The following is a 19,635-nucleotide window of genomic DNA, read 5'->3' as shown; positions in this document are numbered from 1 at the left end:
GGGGCGGGGGGGTCGGCGCCAGGCGCTAAAAGGCGGCGACGCCCTGCGGCGCGCCCCGGAGCCGGGCGACGGCGGCCACCCGACGACGCGGCCGGCACGCGCGGGGCCTCGGGGCGGCAGGTGCGCGACGGGCCGCGAGGGCGCGGGGGCGTGGGTGCGCGGGCGCGGACCTCCCCCGGGGCGGCAGGAGGTAACGGGTCGCCGGGCGCGTGCGTGCGTGTGCGCGCGCGCGCGCGCGGGCCTCTCCTCGGGCGAGGGGCCCACGGGGCAGCGGGTGTGCGGGTGCGCGGACCTCCCCTCGCGCGGGCGGGGGGTTCACGGGGCGTGCGAGGCCCCCCCCCCCCCCCCCCCCCCCCGCCAGCCCCTGCCGTGCGCACCTCCGCGCCAGCCAGTGGAGGGCCAGTGGGGTGGGAGGCCCTCGCGGCCGGGGTGACCCCAGGGCCAGGAGGTGTCCCCGCGCCTCGGTGGATGCCCAGTGAGCTGCGGGACAGGGCGCCCCACAACTTGGTAGGGAGGCCCCAGTCGAGTCCTGCTCAAACCCGCGGAGGAACGACTGTTGGAATGTTCGCACGTGGTGGCACAGAGAGTAGATTTCTGGTCGTTTCCCCGGTGGTCGGTGCCGGGACCCTGTAGACACCTTGAGTGAGTGGTTTGGGGTTCAAATCTCACGGTCTCCAGAAAGGGGTACCGTTATTATCTCCGTGGACAATGAGGGAACTCAGGCTCAGGGACGTTTTCTGGCCCAAGGGCACCCCTCCGGTCTCGGTTACCTGAGTGGAAACGTAGGATGCCTGACTTCAAACCCTCGTATGAAACCGTCGGGGAGCAGACTTGGGAGTCATTACTGTAACACTGATGTTCTTAATGCTGTGCCGGTGACCGTGAGGGTGTTGTCATCACCGGGCGCTCAGTCAACTTTGCTAACATTCACTCTGAACTTCGTGTCTGCATTCCGAACGGTGCCCGGTGGATGCCGGCAGTGGGTGGGCCATCCGGGGCTGAAACCTGGTTCTGATCCGGAGGAGATCACAGTCCAGGGAGGCAGAAAGGGGCCAGGGTCACAGCTGTGCATTTGTCAAGCGCCTAAGTCGGTAGAGACGGCCACCAGCCCTGGGATCAGGAAGGTTGCCCACGTCACGCTAAGGGTAAGAAGAGGCTGATTCTGTGAAGGAACCGCTAGAAAGGAGACAGGAGTCCCCAGAGGGTGGCATTACAGTAGCCAGGGGACTGGGACATATCTAAGAGGCGCCAGGGCCAAATGTAACTTCCACTGGTTGTGGGGAAGAAGGCGTTGGCGTTAACAATATCGACAGCACTTTTAAGTGGTGCTGGCTGAATGTAATTGTACAGGGGGGGTCTCACCCGAGGCCCTTGGCGGTGAAGACAAGGTGAGACGCAGGCACCACCTGGGCCTTGACAGCGGGGTTTGAACCGCACAGGTCCCCTTATGTGCCTGTAGTTCCCCTGAGTACGGCACAGCGTTGTAAATGTATTTTCCTTTGGTTTTCTTAACATTTTCTTTTCTCTAGCTGGCTTTATTGTAAAAATACAGTGCATAGTACATATAACATGCAAATATGCATTAGTCGAGTGCCATCGGTAAGGCTCCTGTCAACTGTACTGTGTTACTAAGGTCTTCGGGAGTCAGCAGTTACGCTCAGATTTTCAACAGCCTGGGGAGAGGGGCGGGTGCCCCTGACCCTGCATTGTCCAGGGGTCCGCGGTAGTCGCCAGATTGGAAAGTGGGGTCGAGAGAGGATTTTTGTTGGTGTTTTCATTTTGAAACTGAGACAGACTTAAGTTTGCTTGCCACATCGAGGGAAGGGTCCGCAGAGAGGAAGGGGTGAGGGACTGGGGCGGAGAGCAGGATTTCTGAGGCAGCGGGTAGGTTATGAGGGAGAGAGGCATGGATTTGAGGAGGTGAAGGTCTCTAACAGAAGGCACAGCAGTCTAGCAAACAGGATGCGGGCCAGTGGAGGAGAAATTTGAGGAGGGCCCTGCAGGTTTGCATACTTGCAGGGGCCAAGGAGCTGCCTAGCTCACCAGAGCTGTGGCCGTGCTAGTCCCCAGCCTAGGGCGGGAGGCGTGAGGGTCCCCAGCCTCGGGGGAGGGCCGCAGGGGAGGGCCCCATCCTGGGGGAGGGCCACTGGGGTCCTCAGCCTGGGAGGAGACTGCGGGCCCCCAGCCTGGGGCGGGAGGCGTGAGGGTCCCCAGCCTGGGGGAGGGCTGCAGCTGGGGGCCCATTCTGGGGGGAGGGCCACTGGGGTCCCCAGCCTGGGAGGAGACTGTGGGCCCCCAGCCTGGGGCAGGAGGCGTGAGGGTCCCCAGCCTGGGAGGAGGCCATTGGGATCCCCAGTCTGGGAGGAGGGCTGTGGAGGTCCTCAAGCTTGCGGGGAGGCCTCAGGGGTCCCCAGCATATTTGGGGGTCTGCGTGCTGAAAGAGGGTAAGAGAGTTTGAATCCATCTGGGGTGGGCAATTTTTTGTACTTTATCATACAACTGTTGCCTGTATTTCTGCAGGCATGCATGTGCCTTGTGTCCACCCCCAGGCTTCTTCAGCATAAGGCCCGTGTAAGCAGTTCACAGTCTCAGATGTATAGAGGCCAGGCAGGTGACAGAGCGAACAGATCTGGGGATGTCTCTTTTAAACAAAACCCCACTCTATTTATGCATTTAACATGTAGGAATATTCTTCTTCTCCACAAATACAGGACTCTCATTTTTCTCCAAACTTGTCTCTCTTTGTCCACCTTGCATTTTTGGTGCTTTTGACAGACACAGGTATTAGAGCAGTCTCACTCCCTTGCTGACCGTACTGTGAGAAAAACCACAGTTCCAGTTCAGGGACAAATGTATCCGTATCAGAGGGCCGGGGCGTGTGCCCTGTGTGAAAGATGAAGCCGCTGTGTGCCCGCTGGCCGCTTGTCACCCACTGTTGGCAGTCTGGTTTTCACAAGGACCTGGGATCTAGGGTCATGGGAGATCTCTTACTTTTAACAATGTTACTAATGAAGCAGGGCAAGTACATTAAGTAACAGCACTGTATCCGTGTTAATTTCCTGGCCTCCATAGTTGTACCATGATCTTATAAGATAGTAGCTTTGGAGAAGTTGAGTGTAGGGTATGTGGGGACCCTCCTGTTTCTGTAACTTTTCTGTATGTATGAATTCATTTCAAAATCCAAAGTTAAAACAATGAGTAAAATACCGAGATCCAATTCTGTGAAAGCCAAACATGATAATACCCTTGCTGGCCACCCGCTGGAGCCCTCTGGTTTTCACCTGGGCAAGCCAATCAGCAAACACTAGTGCTCTGGCTTGAAGAACGTGTTTACAAAGAGATCGTTGTGTTATATCTGTGAGGTATTTGACTTTTAAAACTGTCTTTTTCTCGTTTTAAACAGGTTTTACAAAAGAGGCAAAGTGTTCTACTTCTAGATTTTTTCCATTTTTTTCCCCATAAATCAAAACATCTCAAAATGGAGGCCTAACACCCTTAAAAGGGACTTAGTCTGATCTCCGGGAGGTAGTTTTGTGCATGAAGAAACAAGTGTGAACTGGAGTTTTTATTATCCCAAAGGATGTTAATTTTAAACAATACAGTCTAGTGGCATGAGGTGTAACTATAAAGTCTTGATGATCTCATCTTTGAATTTGACTGGTGGATATAAAGGGAAGTGATTCTAGCCAGAACAGGACAGAGAGAAGGAACTTGTGTTTGGTACAGATCTGAAAACGAGCGACAGTTATCTAGAACAATATTCACCCCTCTACTAAGTTAGAGAAGCACGCAGGTGAGGCCTCTGACAGGTCAAGAGACTTCCATGGTGACAAAGAAATGTCCAGAACAAGACTTTGCGGTGCCCCAGGCGTAGAGTATGGCACACTAGCATGGACGATTGGTAAAGGAATGATCTAAGCACTTATCTGAATGTGCATGTGTTAAAAGTCTCAAGTTCGGCTTGTTTGAATGGGCTGTTATCTCTGACAAGGATGACGGTGAGAATGATGGCTGGATGGTCCATTTTGGGAAAAGAACAGACTTACGCAGACACAGTGACTAGCCCCGGAAGGGTTTCTGCAATAATGTGTAAAATTTTTGTTCACTGCTGACGTTAGACACGATAACTGATCCCTGGAACAGAGCCACGTTTCTCATATCACCTGGAAGTAAAGAGCCAAAGTCGCAGCGGAAACCCCAACACCTGTGGGACCCAGGAAACTGTGCGCAGAAATCACTGCTAGAGAAGCCACGGAGACCCGTTTGCAGATTGTTGTTCATGTTACTGACACAGAAACTTTTTACCGGTAGCTGGTCGTAATTGAGAAACTCTGAACTTTCACAAGGTCTCTGCTTGGCCAAAGGAGGGGATTGTGACAACGTAAATTCATTATTTTCTTGTTGCGATGAATTCTGGCTCAAGGTATGCTGTCTTTGGGATTTCTGACCAAAGCCACCTTTGTACACTTCGATTATTCATCTTCGTGTACAAACGCAGCCCTCTGACTTTTGACTGTTTTAAGAAACAAATCCATTGTCAGAATAGATTTGGTAGTGTCTTTCAACAGCGTGAAGCTGAGCCTAAAAAGACCAGTTGAACAAACACATTCTTCTCTGAGGATTTATTTGAAATACAGTATTCAGTTTGCTAAGTTCTCCTGGAATCACAAGGACTAAGTAACCAAGCCGCTGACTATGGGAAGTAATTGTCGTTCAGGTAATTTTGAAACAGGACTTAAGATGCACCAGCCAATTCTGTTCGCACTTCAGCTCTTCATTTGTAGGAAAATTCTAGATCGTTTTGTTTTTCCTATTACAAATATTCTAGGAAGAAAAATTACTTAATTCGAGCACGATTTGGGATAGATGGTATTCCATCGCATCTAAGATGTCACTAATTGGAAAACACACCATTATTTTATATAGTTCCAAGAAAGAAAAGCGCTGCTGATTAAAATACGGTATTTGTTAGCTGAAAGGTACCTCTTGGTAACAGAGGTGTTAAAAAGATACATCCTGCAATCAGTGAAATGACCCCAATGTACTCGTTTCTTCTGTTCAGGCAGGTCTTCCGCTTCTTCTTTTTTTCTGGCTACCAAATTTCGTAATTAAAAAAAAGCAAAATAAACATAGTTTGGATTTTTTTCTGTGGAGCACGTGCAGGGCATAGGTTTCCTCCCCGAAAACAGGCTGGCAGTGTGAGCCCCACGCCTGGTCTCCAGGCCAGCCGGGCACCGTGAAGCGCCCCCGCCGAGGCGCTGTCCTGCCTGCGGGGGTGCCCGGCGCCGAGCGGCATCTTGGTGACCTGAAGCGCTCCCTGCTGGTGCGCGGGGTTTTGACTTCCACGGCGAGGTGCCGTGTGCCATCGTGCTCGCGCTGTGTGTGTAAAGATTATGGAAAAGCGCAGTTGCACACACTCTCCCCCTACCGCGTGTCAGCGTCGAGCTTAGAATCTCACCATGCGGAAGCCCTGAATACACAGAGGGAAAGAAGGACAAGAGACTTCCTGTTCTGGGTGTCCGCCTAGTGATAAAAGTAACCACCGTCCAGAGCCATGCACAAAGCTACCTCCCCAGAGAAAGGCTGGTCCCTTTGCCACCCCGTCCGTTTCGTCATGAACATCGGAGCAAACAGCACGTTGTCATCAAAGCTGCTGAAAGGCGGCACCGTGTCGGGGCTGAAATACGACCACTCGTGCGAGCTGTACCGAATGTCCACGTTCTCGGCCTTCCCCGCCGGCGCCCCTGTCTCGGAGCGGAGCCTGGCCCGGGCCGGGTTCTACTACACGGGCCGGAAGGACAGGGTCCGGTGCTTCTGCTGCGGCCTGACGCTGGACAACTGGAAGCAGGGGGACAGTCCCCTGGAGAAGCATCGGAGGCTGTACCCCAGCTGCAGCTTCATCCAGAGTCTGAATCCGGTGAGCGCTTCGGGCGCCCCCTCTCAGCCCGCCTGTCCTTCCTCAGGGACGCGCTCCAGGCTCGTGCCGCCTCCCAGCGTGGAAAACGGGGGCTGTCCTAGCCGCTCCTGCGCCACCTTCCCGCAGAACCCTGTGACCTTCAGAGCAAACCAAGGTCTCTGTCCCCGGAGGACGAGTCCCCGCCACCGCCACCGTGCGATGGAGGCCGAGGAAGCCAGATTGCACTCTTTCCAGGGCTGGCCCTTGACCTTCCCGCTGCCGGAGCAGCTGGCCAGAGCTGGGTTTTACTACCTGGGCCCTGGGGACAAGGTGGCCTGCTTCGCCTGCGGCGGGAGACTGAGTAACTGGGAGCCGGACGACGACGCCCTGTCAGAGCACCTGAGACACTTCCCCTTCTGCCCGTTCGCAGAAAGCCGGCTTCAGGACGCCTTGCGGTGCGCCGTGTCCAACCGGAGCATGCAGACGCACGCGGCCCGCTCCCGAAGCTTCTGCAGCTGGCCCCCCAGCGTGCCTGTTCTCCCCGAGCAGCTGGCCCTGGCTGGCTTCTACTACATGGGTGAGGGGCTTCGTGCGGTCGCGGGAGAACGGCCCGCGTGTTGTGCCTTAGCTCGTCGTCGTGGGCACCTTGTGTGTATTCACGAGTTTTGGTCCAAAATTCGTTTCAGGGCACAGTGATGACGTCAAATGCTTCTGCTGCGACGGTGGACTGCGCTGCTGGGAATCAGGAGACGACCCGTGGGTGGAGCACGCCAAGTGGTTTCCAAGGTGATCGTTTTGAAACCCTCCGTGCGAACGTTTGTCGTCGTTATGGGGCGGGTTATTTGTGTTTACCTGACAATCGGCCGTTGCTTTATTCTTTCTTTCAAAAATGCACTCGTGAATAAATTTAGCATGAATTGCTTAGAAAAATAACTAAACCGTTTCGACGGAAGATACAGGTTTATGGTTTCCTGTGTACACACATTGTAGAGAAGTACAGAGAAGAAAATGTAAAAGTCCAGAAACCCCATTATCTAAAGAGGACCACAGTTAGCATTTTAGTGAATATCCCTCCAGACACCTCTTGAAACATACGTACATCGGTAGATGAACGTATATAGTATTAAGTGAATTAGATATTATATATACCGTTTTGAAACCTTTTTTCAGTTAGCCTCATGTCTTGGACATATTTCCATGTATTCAGCATTTCATGTTAATTGATCATCTGTTGCCAGGCAGTGTTCCAGGTGGTTAAGATACTCAGCTGAACAAACCCAAGATCCTTGGTCTCACACATTAACTTAGTAGCCAGAGAAGCAGACACTTCATAAAAACTTAATAAATTATGTAGCATGTCGGAAGATAGCAAGTGCTACAGACAACGAGAGAAAACAGGACGGTGAGAAAAATCAGAAGCACCAAGCAGGTTGGGGTATTGAATAGGGAGATCCGGGTCAATATAGACACATCTCTCCTCCTTTGATCACTACAGAACATTTCCTTGTCCGTTCCTACACTTACTTTTGATTATTCCATGCTTATTTGTGCTCTTGTTTTGAAATTGAAGTCAAGAGGCTTCCGATGGTATTGTTCATGGTCAAAACTTCTAGTGTTTCTAAGAGGTGCTCCTAGCTTTCCATTGCGGAAACTTTGAGAATATATAAGGACAAGGGTGAATCTGGGTTCCTTTTATACTTGGGTGACAGCGGGTGTGTGTGATCTAGGAACTGCTGACTTGGGACCATCTGTCTTGTTAGAAAATGTGTTCACCTTCCTCATTATTCCTCTCTTGTCCTGCTTCGTGTATTTTTAAGTTTTAAACGTGCAGCGTTTATGAGAGAGCAGCACGATTTATTAGAGAACTTTCTCCCTGTCGCTTTGACTCTGTTCTCAGTGTTCAGAGTGTATTTGGCAATCTGCAAAATTTTGAAGAGCACAGCCGGGAGCTCCCAGTGGAGACTGAGAGCCCCGTGACCCTTGGAGCTCCAGCGTCGGTGAGGCACCGTGTGCAGTCTCTCACTTACGGCATCTTGCCTCTTCCCATGTGTGAAATGAATGTTAAGTGCTGATGTGTACGTTTATGTTCACTGGAAATACTTAGCTGCCTACAAATAATGGGGTGAAAACAACCCCCCAGACTTAACTTTGTTCGTATTTCAGGTGTGAGTATTTGATACGAATCAAAGGACACGAGTTCATCAGTCAGATTCAAGCCAGTCACCCCTGTCTCCTTGAACAGGTATGGGTGGCTTTTACAAATCATTGGTCAACAACAGATAAATTATCTTCTGCTAATCACAGAGAGGAGTACTTAGCGAACAAAGAGTTGCTTTAAAAATACGTTTCATTTTTTTATAATACCCAACACGATCTTACAGCTAGTCTTTGCATACAGATGCCGAATTAGAGACCTACCGAAAAATAATATTTAAGGTATGGCTCTGAGTATTTCTGTAACAAGGTTTCAGTAAGTTAAATTATTTGAGGGGAAAAATTGGCACGTAATAGTTTTACTGTACAGTTTTCTCTTGAAAAGATGTGAGAATGAGAATTGTACTGGTCCTTCTCCTCTTCCTGGAATGAGATTGCTGGGAAGAGGGCAGAGCAGGAGGACCCTCGGCTCACCTCGTCCACGCCGGATACAGCTAGAGAACAGCCACATCAGTAAATAACCCAGAAAGTGGCCTGAAGACTGGCCACACAGACTCTACAACTAAATATAGAGAAAAGGCCACATCGAAGGTGGCAGGAAGGGCAGAGACGCAGTGGGCAGCTCAGTGGACTGCGGGCCATCTGCGGGAGAGAGGGAGCCACAGGTGCAGAGAGGGGGGAGAGAAACAGACCCTCACAGCAGGGATCCCACGTGGGCAAGACGAATCCCCGTGACACCTGGCTTTGAAAACCAGAAGGGCTGAATTTTGTGAGTTCTTACAACCATCAGGACTGAAAACCTGGAATTTTCAAAATTGGCACGCCCAGCTCTGGAACAGCCAATAGGTAAGAGGAAACTGAGTCCCCACCATTAGACAGCACAACAAACATCCCGTGGAGATAGAGAGTAATAAGCAGCAGTTTGGGCCCCGTGGGAGACGGAAGTGTTTACTCCTTTCAGACTTCACTGAGGGACTTCTCTAGGAACCAAGGAGCTGGCAGGCACCATTTCCTTACTCTGTCCCTCAGCATAAGCACGTGGCCACCTGTGGGAACCAGGGCAGCGCCTACACTTGCTACCTGACTTGCTTAAGTCACACCACCCCCTCTGCTGGGCCCACCCCAGCCCCCGTGCTGTGGGTCCCCTGCAACCAGAAGATTGGCATGAACCTTGCTAACACCACGTTTTGTGCTTTGTGGATCCATCTCATCCAACATGCTCTTGGCCGGAGCTCATCCAGACCGGGGCTGCAAGCCTGGCGGGGCGCAAGCAGCCCCGACGAGGGCCAGCGCCGCTCCAAAGTGAGTCCCGCCCCAGGGGGAGGGGAAGACAACCACACACACGGGTCCCAACAGGCTGCGGTAGTCAGAGGGGTGGGGCGGTGGGCAGACGCCCACCAGGCCTGCCTGGTCTGACGGCAGGCCCTGCTCACCAACAAACTTCTCAGGGAGCAACAAGCACAAGGCCGGTGCTACTGCATCTCTGGCAAACCCCTGCTCTGACTCAACTCAAACCCCAGGTGGCCCCAGACTGGCCCACAAACAGCCCAGGGACAAAACCCTGCCCACAACAGGCAAAGACACCCTGTGCGGACGACTGGACTTAAGGCAGAGGGAGCTCAGCCACCACAGGAGGGTGCACATCACATACAGGACATGCCCCTGAAGGGCCAGGTTCTGGGGAACAGGGGACAGCACAGCAGGACATGGAAGGTTCTCTCCTTCATAAGGACACTACTTTCAAGAGCAGGAGATGGAGCTGACTTTCCTAACACACAGAAACAGACACACAGACAAGACGAGGAGACAGAGGAATATGTTCTAAGTGGAAGAGCAGGAGAAAAATCACAGTATGAGACCCAAGCAAAACAAAGATAAGTAATAAGTCTGATGGAGAATTTAAAGCAATTATCATAAGGATACTCACTGGACTTGAGAAAATAGTGGAAAGTATGAGTGAGATCCTTACATAGAGATAAGGAATAACATAGCAGAGATAAAGGCCCACTAAATGAAATAAAAAAACATGGGTGATGGAATGAACAGCAGGACGGAAGAAGCAGAGGAATGAATTAGTGACCTAGAAGGCAGAGGAATGGAAAGTTATCAAGCTGAGCAGGAAAGAGAAAAAAATTATGCAAAATGAGAATAGACTCCATCAAGCATAACAATATCTGTATTATATGGATCCCTGAAGAAGAAGAGAGAGGAAAGGGGGCAGAAGATTTATGTGAGGCAATAACAGCTGACAACATCCCTGCTCTGGGGAGGAAAAACAGAAATCCAGATGTAGGAGGCACAGGGAGCCACCAATAAAATCAACCCAAGGAGGTCCACACCAAGACACATAGTAATTAAAAAGTGGTGATAACAAGAATCTTAAAAGCAATAAAAAAAAAGATATTTGCATATAAAGGGAAACCCCATAAGGCTACCAGGGGATTTTTCAGCAAAAACTTGGCAGGCCAGAGGGAATGGCAAGAAATATTCAAAGTGCTGGAAGGAAAATAATCTTCCTAGAAAAGCAGATAAGAATTTATATAATAGTTTGAGGGTTACTTTGTAACCACAGACAGTAGAACTGATCTAGGGTCCAACTTATCCCAAAGGATGACCCAGGAAATGTCAGGTGTTTGGGATGAAAGGCAAACAATGATTGTCTCATATCACTGAGAAGGTGTAGCCCTTTTCTTGCCTTCATGAATGAATATCGGCTTCATCAAGAATAGTTTATGGCATAGAGAATTACTTTTGAATGTAGATGCAATATTGCTTTTGAGGTAAAAAATCATTTGCCTATAAGCTAGTCAGTTTCCAATAAATTGAATAAAATAGATCTCTTGACTCATTTATATTATAATGGACAGGGTAAGACTTATATCTATCCTAATTTATATACTTTTTTTTCCTGCAGTTGTTATCTACTTCAGACAACACAGAAGATGAGAATGCTGAGTCACCAAGTATGTATAATGATAATAATTACTGCACTTAAATTATTTTTTTAATGTTTATTTATTTTTGAGAGACAGAGTGTGAGCAGGGGAGGGACAGAGAGAAAGGGAAACTCAGAATCCGAAGCAGGCTCCAGGTTCTGAGCTGTCAGCACAGAGCCCATCGTGGGGCTCAAACCCACAAACCATGAGATTGTGACCTGAGCCAAAGTCAAACGCTTAACTGACTGAGCCACCCAGGTGCCCCTAATTACTGCATTTAAATAGAACCTTTTGGTACGATGGTGATTGAAATGTGACAATAGTAATAATGTACATTGTATGATGTTCTGGACTGTGCAATGCATTCTCAAATTCATTAAGTCGGTATTTGTCAAACTTCAGTGTGAATCATATTTGCCTGAAGAACATTAAAAAATGCTGCAGATTATGGAGCACCTGGGTGGCTCGGTCCGTTAAGCATGTGACTTTGCCTCAGGTCATGATCTCTCGGCTCGTGAGTTCAAGCCCCGCGTCGGGGTCTGTGCTGATAGCTCAGAGCCTGGAGCCTGCTTCAGATTCTGGGTCTCTGTCTCTAGCTCTCTGCCCCTCCCCCGCTTGTGCTCTGTCTCTTTCTCTCAAAGTAAAGAAACATTAAGAATTTTTTAAAAAAATATTGGAGGTTTCTGGTCTCCACATTAAACCTACTGTATTGAGTCATGGTATCTAAGGGTGGGACTTGACTATCTGTAGTTTTAACACACTGCTTACATCCAGCCTCACCCTTGTTCTCAGACCTTGTGGGAGCGCGGGCACCATGACATTAGCTTGCTCACATATTCTTCCTGTAACATGAAGAGGGTAGAAATTATTATTCCCATTCTTCTGTAGGGACCTGAGGCTCAGACAGGTTAAACCTAAAAGATGATAGAGTCACTATTTGAACAAGCTGTTCTACTCTGTCATCTAGTGTTTAATTCACTTCAGTAAATATTTATTGTGATTTTGCTATTCTGAGGAAAAAATAGAGAACAGGGTAAACATACGTCCTATTCTCATGAGCTAATAGTGCAAGAGATACAGACAAGGACATGGGAAGGGATATGCTGGGAAAAGTGAAGCGTGCTGGGCTCTGGGGGTGCATGAGGGGCGGGTCACCCAAACTTGCAAGATCAGAAAAGGCTTTCCAGAGGAAGTACTTGTCTTAGCACAGAACTGAAGGCAAGGGTAGGAGTTAACCAGATGACCAAGGGAGCAAAAGAATATTCTAGGCAGAGAGAACACATGAAAGTCTTAAGCCACACAAAAGAGCAGGCACATTTGAAGAAATGAGCAAAATTCTGTATGGCCAGAAAAAAGTAGGATCGCGAACAGATACATGAAGGAAGCCGGCCAGCGCTAAGAGTGGTCAGCCCTGCGGGCGGGCTTGGACCCAAGAGCCACCAGTCTGTGACTTCTGGTCTTGAGTGTAGAGCGTGAATGAGAAAGTGGCAAGAGATGAGGCTCACGAGGTGAGCGGGGCCCAGATTGGGTGCCGTCTTGTAAGCCACAGTTGAGTGTCTGTGAGAACGAAGCAGTTGCTGGTGGAGTTTCAGAAGGAGTACGACACAGTCGGATCTGTGTGTGACAGTCACTCTGGTTGCAGGGCCGGGAAGGAAGTAGACAGGAGAGATTCAGTAGGAGGCCCTGTGGCGACGGAGTGAGCGAGGACAGTGGCCTCTTTGAAAAATACATGAAACATACTGGATTTAGAAAGCTCCTTTGTTCCTTCATCACGGGGAGAAAAGAATGTTGGGTGGCCGGGATCCTCGACATTCTGTTTCTTTCTCCCACTCACAGTTATGCTGGGGAATGCATATTTTGTATCGGAATACGATATTCCATATTCTTATCTTCATGACTGAACGTGTGTATCATTATTTTAAGTTTAACAAAGTTAAGACAAAATAATGGCTCTACATTTTCTGGACTTTATGTTTTTGAAACTAATAACTTTCAATTCCAAAAATATATAGACTATCCCAACATGTGCCAAATTCTCGATTTTATGTAGTTGTTCATTTTGGGCCTGGAGAAAGTTCCTCCGAAGATGCCGTCATGATGAACACACCCGTGGTGAAAGCGGCCTTGGAGATGGGCTTCGGTAGAAACCTGGTGAAGCAGACCGTTCAGAGCAAGATCCTGACGAGCGGGGAGAATTACAAAACAGTCAGTGATATTGTATCAGATTTACTCAATGCAGAAGATGAAATCAGGGAAGAGGAGAAAGAAAGAGCCACTGAGGAAAAAGAATCAGGTACATGCGTTTAGTAATCAGTGTCTCTTTCTGTATGGAGTTGATGTCTGTCTCTAAGTTACTGAAAGTAACTCATAGTTACTCAGATTTTAGTTCAATCAGATTTTATGTTCAATGTTCTGAATTTGAATTCTGGAAATTTTTACATTAAAATATATTTGAGAGGCGCCTGGGTGGCTCAGTCAGCTGAGCATCCGACTTCGACTCAGGTCATGATCTTGTGGTTCATGAGTTCGGGCCCCGCGTCGGGCTCTGTGCTGACAGCTCGGAGCCTGGAGCCTGCTTGGGATTCTGTGTCTCCCTTTGTCTCGGCCTCTCCCCTGCTCATGCTCTCTCTCTCTCTCTCTCTCTCTCTCTCTTTCAAAGATAAAATACACATTAAAAAAATTTTTTTTAATATTTTTGAATTGCTCATTAGTAAATTGAAAATGTATATATTGAATGAAAGCATTTTCTTTTCTTTTTGAATGTTTATTTTGAGAGAGTGTGTGTGCATGCAAGCAGGGGAGGGGCACAGAGAGGGAGAGACAAAGAATCTGAAGCCGGTTCTACCTCAGTGCTCAGCATGAATTATTCAGGCCTGCACACCCCCAGGCTGGCAGCAACAGAGCCCAAGCTCATCTTTGACCATCATCTTTGAGATCATGACCTGAGCTGAAATCCAGAGCCGGACACTTAACTGACTGAGCCTCCCAGGCGCCCTGAGTGAAAGGATTTTCTTAACTTATATTTTTACTCTTAACTTATATTTTTATTTTACTTATATTCTTAACTTATATTTTACCCAGAGTAAAAATACAGTTAAGATTACATTTACATATACAGTTACATATACAGTTTTTCGTTGACTGTATATGTAATCATACATGGCTTGTTTTTGATCCTAGGTTCATTCCTCTTTGCTATAAGTTAGGGTAGAATCAGGGGCAATTATGTATTTTAAAATTACCATCACAGGTGTCTCAGCCTAATGACATTATGATAACATTAATAACACACATTAACGTATGGGTTATGATTAAGTTTCCTACCTGCCCACACAGGAACCTAGTTCCCCTTTGGGGTGTCTTTTGTTTAGGGGAGGTCTAGGATGCTGTTTCCATTCTCCCGGGTCAGGTTATCTTGCCAGCCTTGTCTGCCACTGTATCATCTCTGCTCAGCCTTCCTTCGCAAAACTCTCCTCCTCCAAGCATGTGCATTCCCATCTGGCGACTCTGAACCCTGCCATCGCTCTGGCCTAGACCAGGAGAAATCTCTCCGTTGCCACCCTTTGCTAAGCATGGACCGGATCCGCCAGTGTTTTCAACACGGTTGAAAACAGACTGCAACTTTTAACAAGCTCTTCCTGGAGATGTAGGGGTAACAGAAGAGCAGTGTGTCACAGATGGCCATTGACGGCTGTAACTGTTTGGGCCTCTCGGTGCCTCTGAGGCCTTCTTCCTGCGTCTATCTGCTTAGCTTCTGTTCTGGTTCATCTCTCCAAAGTTGTGGCCGTTTTACACACATGACTAGGGACGTCCCTTGTGAAAGCCCAGGTCCCCTGGTATCCCCAAAGCCCAGAATGAGAAAAGTTTACCCCTTGTCTTGTGTAGTGCCATCTGGGATCTGTTTCTTCCCAGGATGATTGACCGTAAGATCGTCCGCTCTGTGCTTGGACAAGCCTACCGCTCCGGTGGCTTTGTCTTCGGGGCCACCCTAGATGGACGTACCCGATCCTAGCAGGACGGCATCCTAGCTTTACCAAAGCAGGCATTATTCAGTCTGCAGACCCCTGGGACGGCAGTGACAGAGCCCACACTCATCTTTGCCTGGCCTCGTCAGGGTTCCTGTTTCACCGTGAAGTGGAGATACGGCTGCTTGACCTGGTGCTGGTCTGCTCCGACTCAGCTGCTAGTCACCAGCGAGCACTTCTCAAAGTCTGAGGGCATCCAGCTATAAAGCACTTATGTTTCTTTCAAAGAAATCCACAGTCTGCACAGATGACCCCAGTCAACAATATACAGTAATTGACATCGTCAGAAAGATGTCTTCGCGTCTCCACACACCCTAATGTCCACACTGGCAGGCACCCTGTGCGCATAGTTTGTGCTCCAGAAATACTGTTTGAATGAGTGAACGAAAATATCTCCGTTCAGGTTACTGATGATTTTATAGTTTTCCAAGAGCAGTAGGTAAGTAGTTTCTTGACAGGTGTGTAAGTAAACTTAGGATAATTTTTCCAGAACCAAAGAATAATATGCTTCAAAGGTCTATTCAAGTCTTTCCCTCTTAAGTGCTAGAATGCAGTCTGTGAGTTTCAGATGAGTCCTTTTCTCCTCAACCACTAGCAATCCAATTTTAGAAGCCTTGAGAATTTCAGAGAACTTGTTACATTTGTCTAAGTAAAATGTAATTAGAAACATAAATGTTAGATGGAAAAACTAACATACTTCAACACCAGGTGCAAATTACATCACTACTTCTCTACCAGAGGATTTACCCCAGTGCATTAGGTGCAAAGTCATAGCCCTCTGGCCATTACTTCTTTGTTCCTTCTGCTCTTTACATAGGAAGGCTTGCCTGCGCCTCTGTTCAGTGCATACTTGTGGAGCCTTTTCTTTGTGCTACACACTAATCTCGGTCCTGGCCATTTCCCAGTTTTTTCCCAGAGCTCCAGCTCTCTTCAAATAGGGTATCTCTGGCCTTGACTTTTTGACTAAGCACTATTTTTTATCCTTTATTAAATGATTCTATTTTTGTGTCCTGTTACTTGACAGAGTCAGCGTTTCTAAAATCCAACAGTCACTTCCCCCGCATAAGTTTTTTAGATAGCCCCATTTCTGTCATTAGTTATTTTATAGAAGGAGCCTTATGGGTCATGGCAAAATTGTATAATAATGATTAAACTTAGGTTCATAAATCATATTGCCAGGAGATAATAAAATTGCAGAATTTTGAAATGCAAAGTATTTTGCCAAGAGGTACAAAACCTAGATCTTCAAGGGGAATGTGGTGATCCTATAGACAGGAGGGTATCCCTGACCAGTAGGATTTAATTTTTAACATGCTGTTAATGCCTTTCCCCACTTCCTAGAAAAGATTTGAGTAATGGCAACATCGTGTCTAATTTGGGGAAATAATTAAAATTTCATCTTAAAATGGAATTTTGAAGAAATTTTACGGGTGAATGATCATTTGAGAAATAAATGTTCTGTTGTTTTCATCTCCTGATTTTATCTTTCCCCAAGTTGACTAGACTGAATTGGAATTTCAGTTTTATCAGGTTCTAAATGTTACTTGGTTAAAGGCTCAGCAGTAGTTCAGAATGTCCAGGAACACAGATCACGGCTCCAGACTGCCTCCGCCTGCGTTTGACTTTCGCGAGTTGTGTGTCCTTTACAGTTTGTTTGCCTCCCGGTGCCTCCGGTTCCTCGTCTGCTAAGTGGGGGCAGGGCGCCTTCCTGGGACAGCTGTTATGGAGGTGGAAGGGATTAATATATGATGCAAAGTGCTTAACACAGTGATCGTCAAGATGGCCCAGGCAGCAGGTGGCCCCGACCCCAGCCACCTGCGCGGCCTGACCAATCACAAATTATGTTGCTTTTTCATGCAGTTACGTGTAGGCGTGGGAGGAAGTGTGTGAGCACAGTGGGAACATGTTTGTTTTCTTTTTTACAAAGATGATGTGTCATTAATCCGGAAGAACAGAATGGCGCTCTTTCAACATCTGACTTCCGTACTCCCCATCCTGGACGGTCTCCGAACTGCCAGAGTGATTACTGAGCAAGAACACAGTGTTATTACACAGAAAGCACAAACATCTCTGCAAGCAAGATTGCTGATTGATGCTGTGTTAGTGAAGGGAAGTTTTGCAGTCACCGTATTTAAAAACTGTCTCCTAGAAATGGACCCCGTGTTATACGAGCGTTTCTTCGGTGAGTGCTGCACAGTTATTTGGGGGATCTTTCTAAGCCAATTGAAAATATGCTCTTCGTGTGACAAGCACTGGGTGTCGTACATCAATCAGTGTTGAGTCGCTAGCTTGTACACCCGAAACGAATATTGCATTGTTAACGCACTGGAATCTAAAATTCAATGCAATTCAGGTTTTTAAAAAAGAAAATATGCTTTAATCTTAATACTTTGGGATCATTGAAAATAATTCAGTCTAATTTATAAACTATTAATTGCACAAAAAGATAAAAGATTTTTATTGCCTTGATGTTATGACCGTTATGTATAGCATTTGGCCAGAGTCTAAGCTGTTAGTTTAAAAATGTGTATTCTGTGAATAAATATTAACGTTGTTTGTTATAGTGCCATTTTGTTTAGTGCTTTTTGCTTTTCTCCCTTAGTGCAACAGGACCTAAAGTATGTTCCCACAGAAGATGTTTCAGGTAAAATAGTATTAATTTAACCAATAGAAAACATTGGTTTTATTTTCTTGGCTTTTCATGGGAGCAGAAGCATCAAGTTTCCTGTCATTAAAAATTCTTTTCTCGGGGCGCCTGGGGGGCTCAGGTGGTTAAGCATCCGACTCTTGATTTCGGTTCAGGTCATGGGCTCACAGTTTGTGGGATGGAGCCCCCCCAACAGGGCCCTGCCTGCTTGGCATTCTCTCTCTTTCTCCCTCCCTCCCTCCCTCCCTCTCTCTCCCCCCCCCCCCACTGCCCCTCCCCGCGCATGCGTATGCTCTTGCTCTCACAAAAAATTAAACTAAAAAACATTAAGAAAATCCTTTTCTCTTGTTAGATTTGCCAGTGGAAGAGCAGCTGAGGAGGCTGCAGGAGGAAAGAACCTGCAAAGTGTGCCTGGACCGAGAAGTGTCCGTGGTGTTCATTCCCTGCGGCCACCTGGTGGTGTGCCAAGACTGCGCCCCTCCCCTCAGAAAATGCCCCATTTGCAGGGGCCCAATCAAGGGCACCGTCCGGACCTTTCTGTCGTGAAGAAGATCCAAAACTGTTTAAGCTTTATAACTAATGGAGTAAACGTATTCTATTTTTTACTTCTATACTGATTTGGTTTCCGGAAGATTTTTTTTAATCTATTTGCAGCTGAAAACTGTTCTATGTAAACATACACCTAACACATATGAACCATACGTATATTAGCAGGAGAACGGTGGGCTTTCGTTCCTGTGAAAAGGAGTAGAGAGAGCACTCCACGCTCAATACTTATTGAAAATCGTAAGTGAAGTAAAATTTAAAAATTTTGAAATAAGCTTTCAGAATTTTAAACACTTTGGAGTGGTATGAAGAATCGGGAGCACTTTGGGGGCGCCTGGGTGGCTCGGTCGGTTAAGCATCCAGCTTCGGCTCAGGTCATGATCTCGAGGTCCGTGAGTTCGAGCCCCACGTTGGGCTCTGTGCTGACAGCTCAGAGCCTGGAGCCTGTTTCAGATTCTGTGTCTCCCTCTCTCTCTGACCCTCCCCCGTTCATGCTCTGTCTCTCTCTGTCTCAAAAATAAACGTTAATAAAAAAAAAATTAAATAAAAAAAAAAGAATTGGGAGCACTTTGGACCAGTGTCCTGTATGTAGAAGGTCTTGATATTTGTTGAGCGATTTTAGGGCCTTGGTGGTTTTGTAAAGAATGCGGTGAGGAACGTTTTAATAAAGTCACCAACATTCCACGTGTTCTGAAAATCTTTCTGTATGGTTTAGCCCCTCGGTGGCTGCCTTCATCCTCCTGAAGACCTCTTGAGTGTTGAGCTGTACTGAGACCCCCTTCTGTAAGATGCTTCTGCGTTTATACCGGGAGGGCACCGGGCTAGCCCAGCTTGGCTCGCACCTGCAGGGCTGCACCTGCAGGGTCCTGAGGGCGGTGGGAGCGGAGATCGGACAGCCTTCTCACCGAGCTTGCTTGTTCATTCGGGAAGTCTCAGGCCTGCCTGCCCACGGGGAGAAGTCCCTTGTTTGGTTCTTACCACTATGGTATGAAATCTGGGACTTAGGAAGTATACGGATTAACAGCCTTCGGAACCAGCGCCCGGTTCTCTGAATAAATTTATTCTGTACTCTCAGGGCAGCACAGTTTCCTCGTTGGCGTTACTTTTTGGTGTTCAGCACACCCGATTCATAATTCTCTATCCTTCATTTCCTGTAGACTTATTAGGGCTTCAAAACCAGAAGTGACACAGAAATGGGAATACTGCAGGGGACAAACAAGGGACAACCATCGAAAGCAGCTCTAGGTGTCTGGAAACCCAGCAACCTGGAAAGGTCTGGAACCCAGCAGGGAGGAGGGGGTGTCTCCACGCAGGGAATCCTCAGGTGCAGCTGATTTCGCCTCTCTGTAAAAAGACTCAGTTGTCTGGCCACATACTAACAGCATCCTCCGGAGTCACTCAGCCAAATTAATTGTAACATTGCCTTCTTGC

General features: G+C 47.8%; 1 protein-coding gene across 4 annotated transcripts; it reads left to right on the top strand.

Annotated features, from left to right (window-relative positions):
- The first annotated feature begins 5 nt into the window (after positions 1–5).
- On the top strand, positions 6–18,344 carry LOC132660763 (baculoviral IAP repeat-containing protein 3-like). 4 transcript variants are annotated; one of them, XM_078432656.2, is made up of 10 exons: positions 6–120; positions 3,404–6,473; positions 6,583–6,682; positions 8,060–8,138; positions 9,080–9,352; positions 10,965–11,013; positions 13,037–13,279; positions 16,939–17,193; positions 17,614–17,655; positions 18,011–18,344. In XM_078432656.2, the coding sequence occupies exons 2-10, from the start codon at positions 5,555–5,557 to the stop codon at positions 18,202–18,204; spliced, it is 2,154 nt and encodes a 717-aa protein (XP_078288782.2). In that variant the 5' UTR covers positions 6–120; positions 3,404–5,554; the 3' UTR covers positions 18,205–18,344. The 4 variants fall into 4 exon arrangements, with proteins under 4 accessions (XP_078288782.2, XP_078288784.2, XP_078288783.2 ...); XM_078432658.2 differs by lacking the exon at positions 6–120 and adding an exon at positions 357–642; XM_078432657.2 differs by lacking the exon at positions 6–120 and adding an exon at positions 357–1,145.
- The last annotated feature ends 1,291 nt before the right edge of the window (positions 18,345–19,635 follow it).

This window comes from Panthera onca, chromosome D1 (genome assembly GCF_046562875.1).
Source record: "Panthera onca isolate mPanOnc1 chromosome D1, mPanOnc1 haplotype 2, whole genome shotgun sequence".
Classification (NCBI taxonomy): Eukaryota; Metazoa; Chordata; class Mammalia; order Carnivora; family Felidae; genus Panthera; species Panthera onca.
This window is presented reverse-complemented; position numbering and strand designations above follow the sequence as displayed.

What these genes read in the sequence shown, in the direction of transcription:
- LOC132660763 (XM_078432656.2), top strand. Translation starts at nt 5,555, where the DNA reads ATGCACAAAGCTACCTCCCCAGAGAAAGGCTGGTCCCTTTGCCACCCC. An exon ending in CACGCCAAGTGGTTTCCAAG is followed by an intron (nt 6,683 to 8,059) that starts GTGATCGTTTTG and finishes TTCGTATTTCAG; the next exon opens with GTGTGAGTATTTGATACGAA. An exon ending in GTTATACGAGCGTTTCTTCG is followed by an intron (nt 17,194 to 17,613) that starts GTGAGTGCTGCA and finishes TTTCTCCCTTAG; the next exon opens with TGCAACAGGACCTAAAGTAT.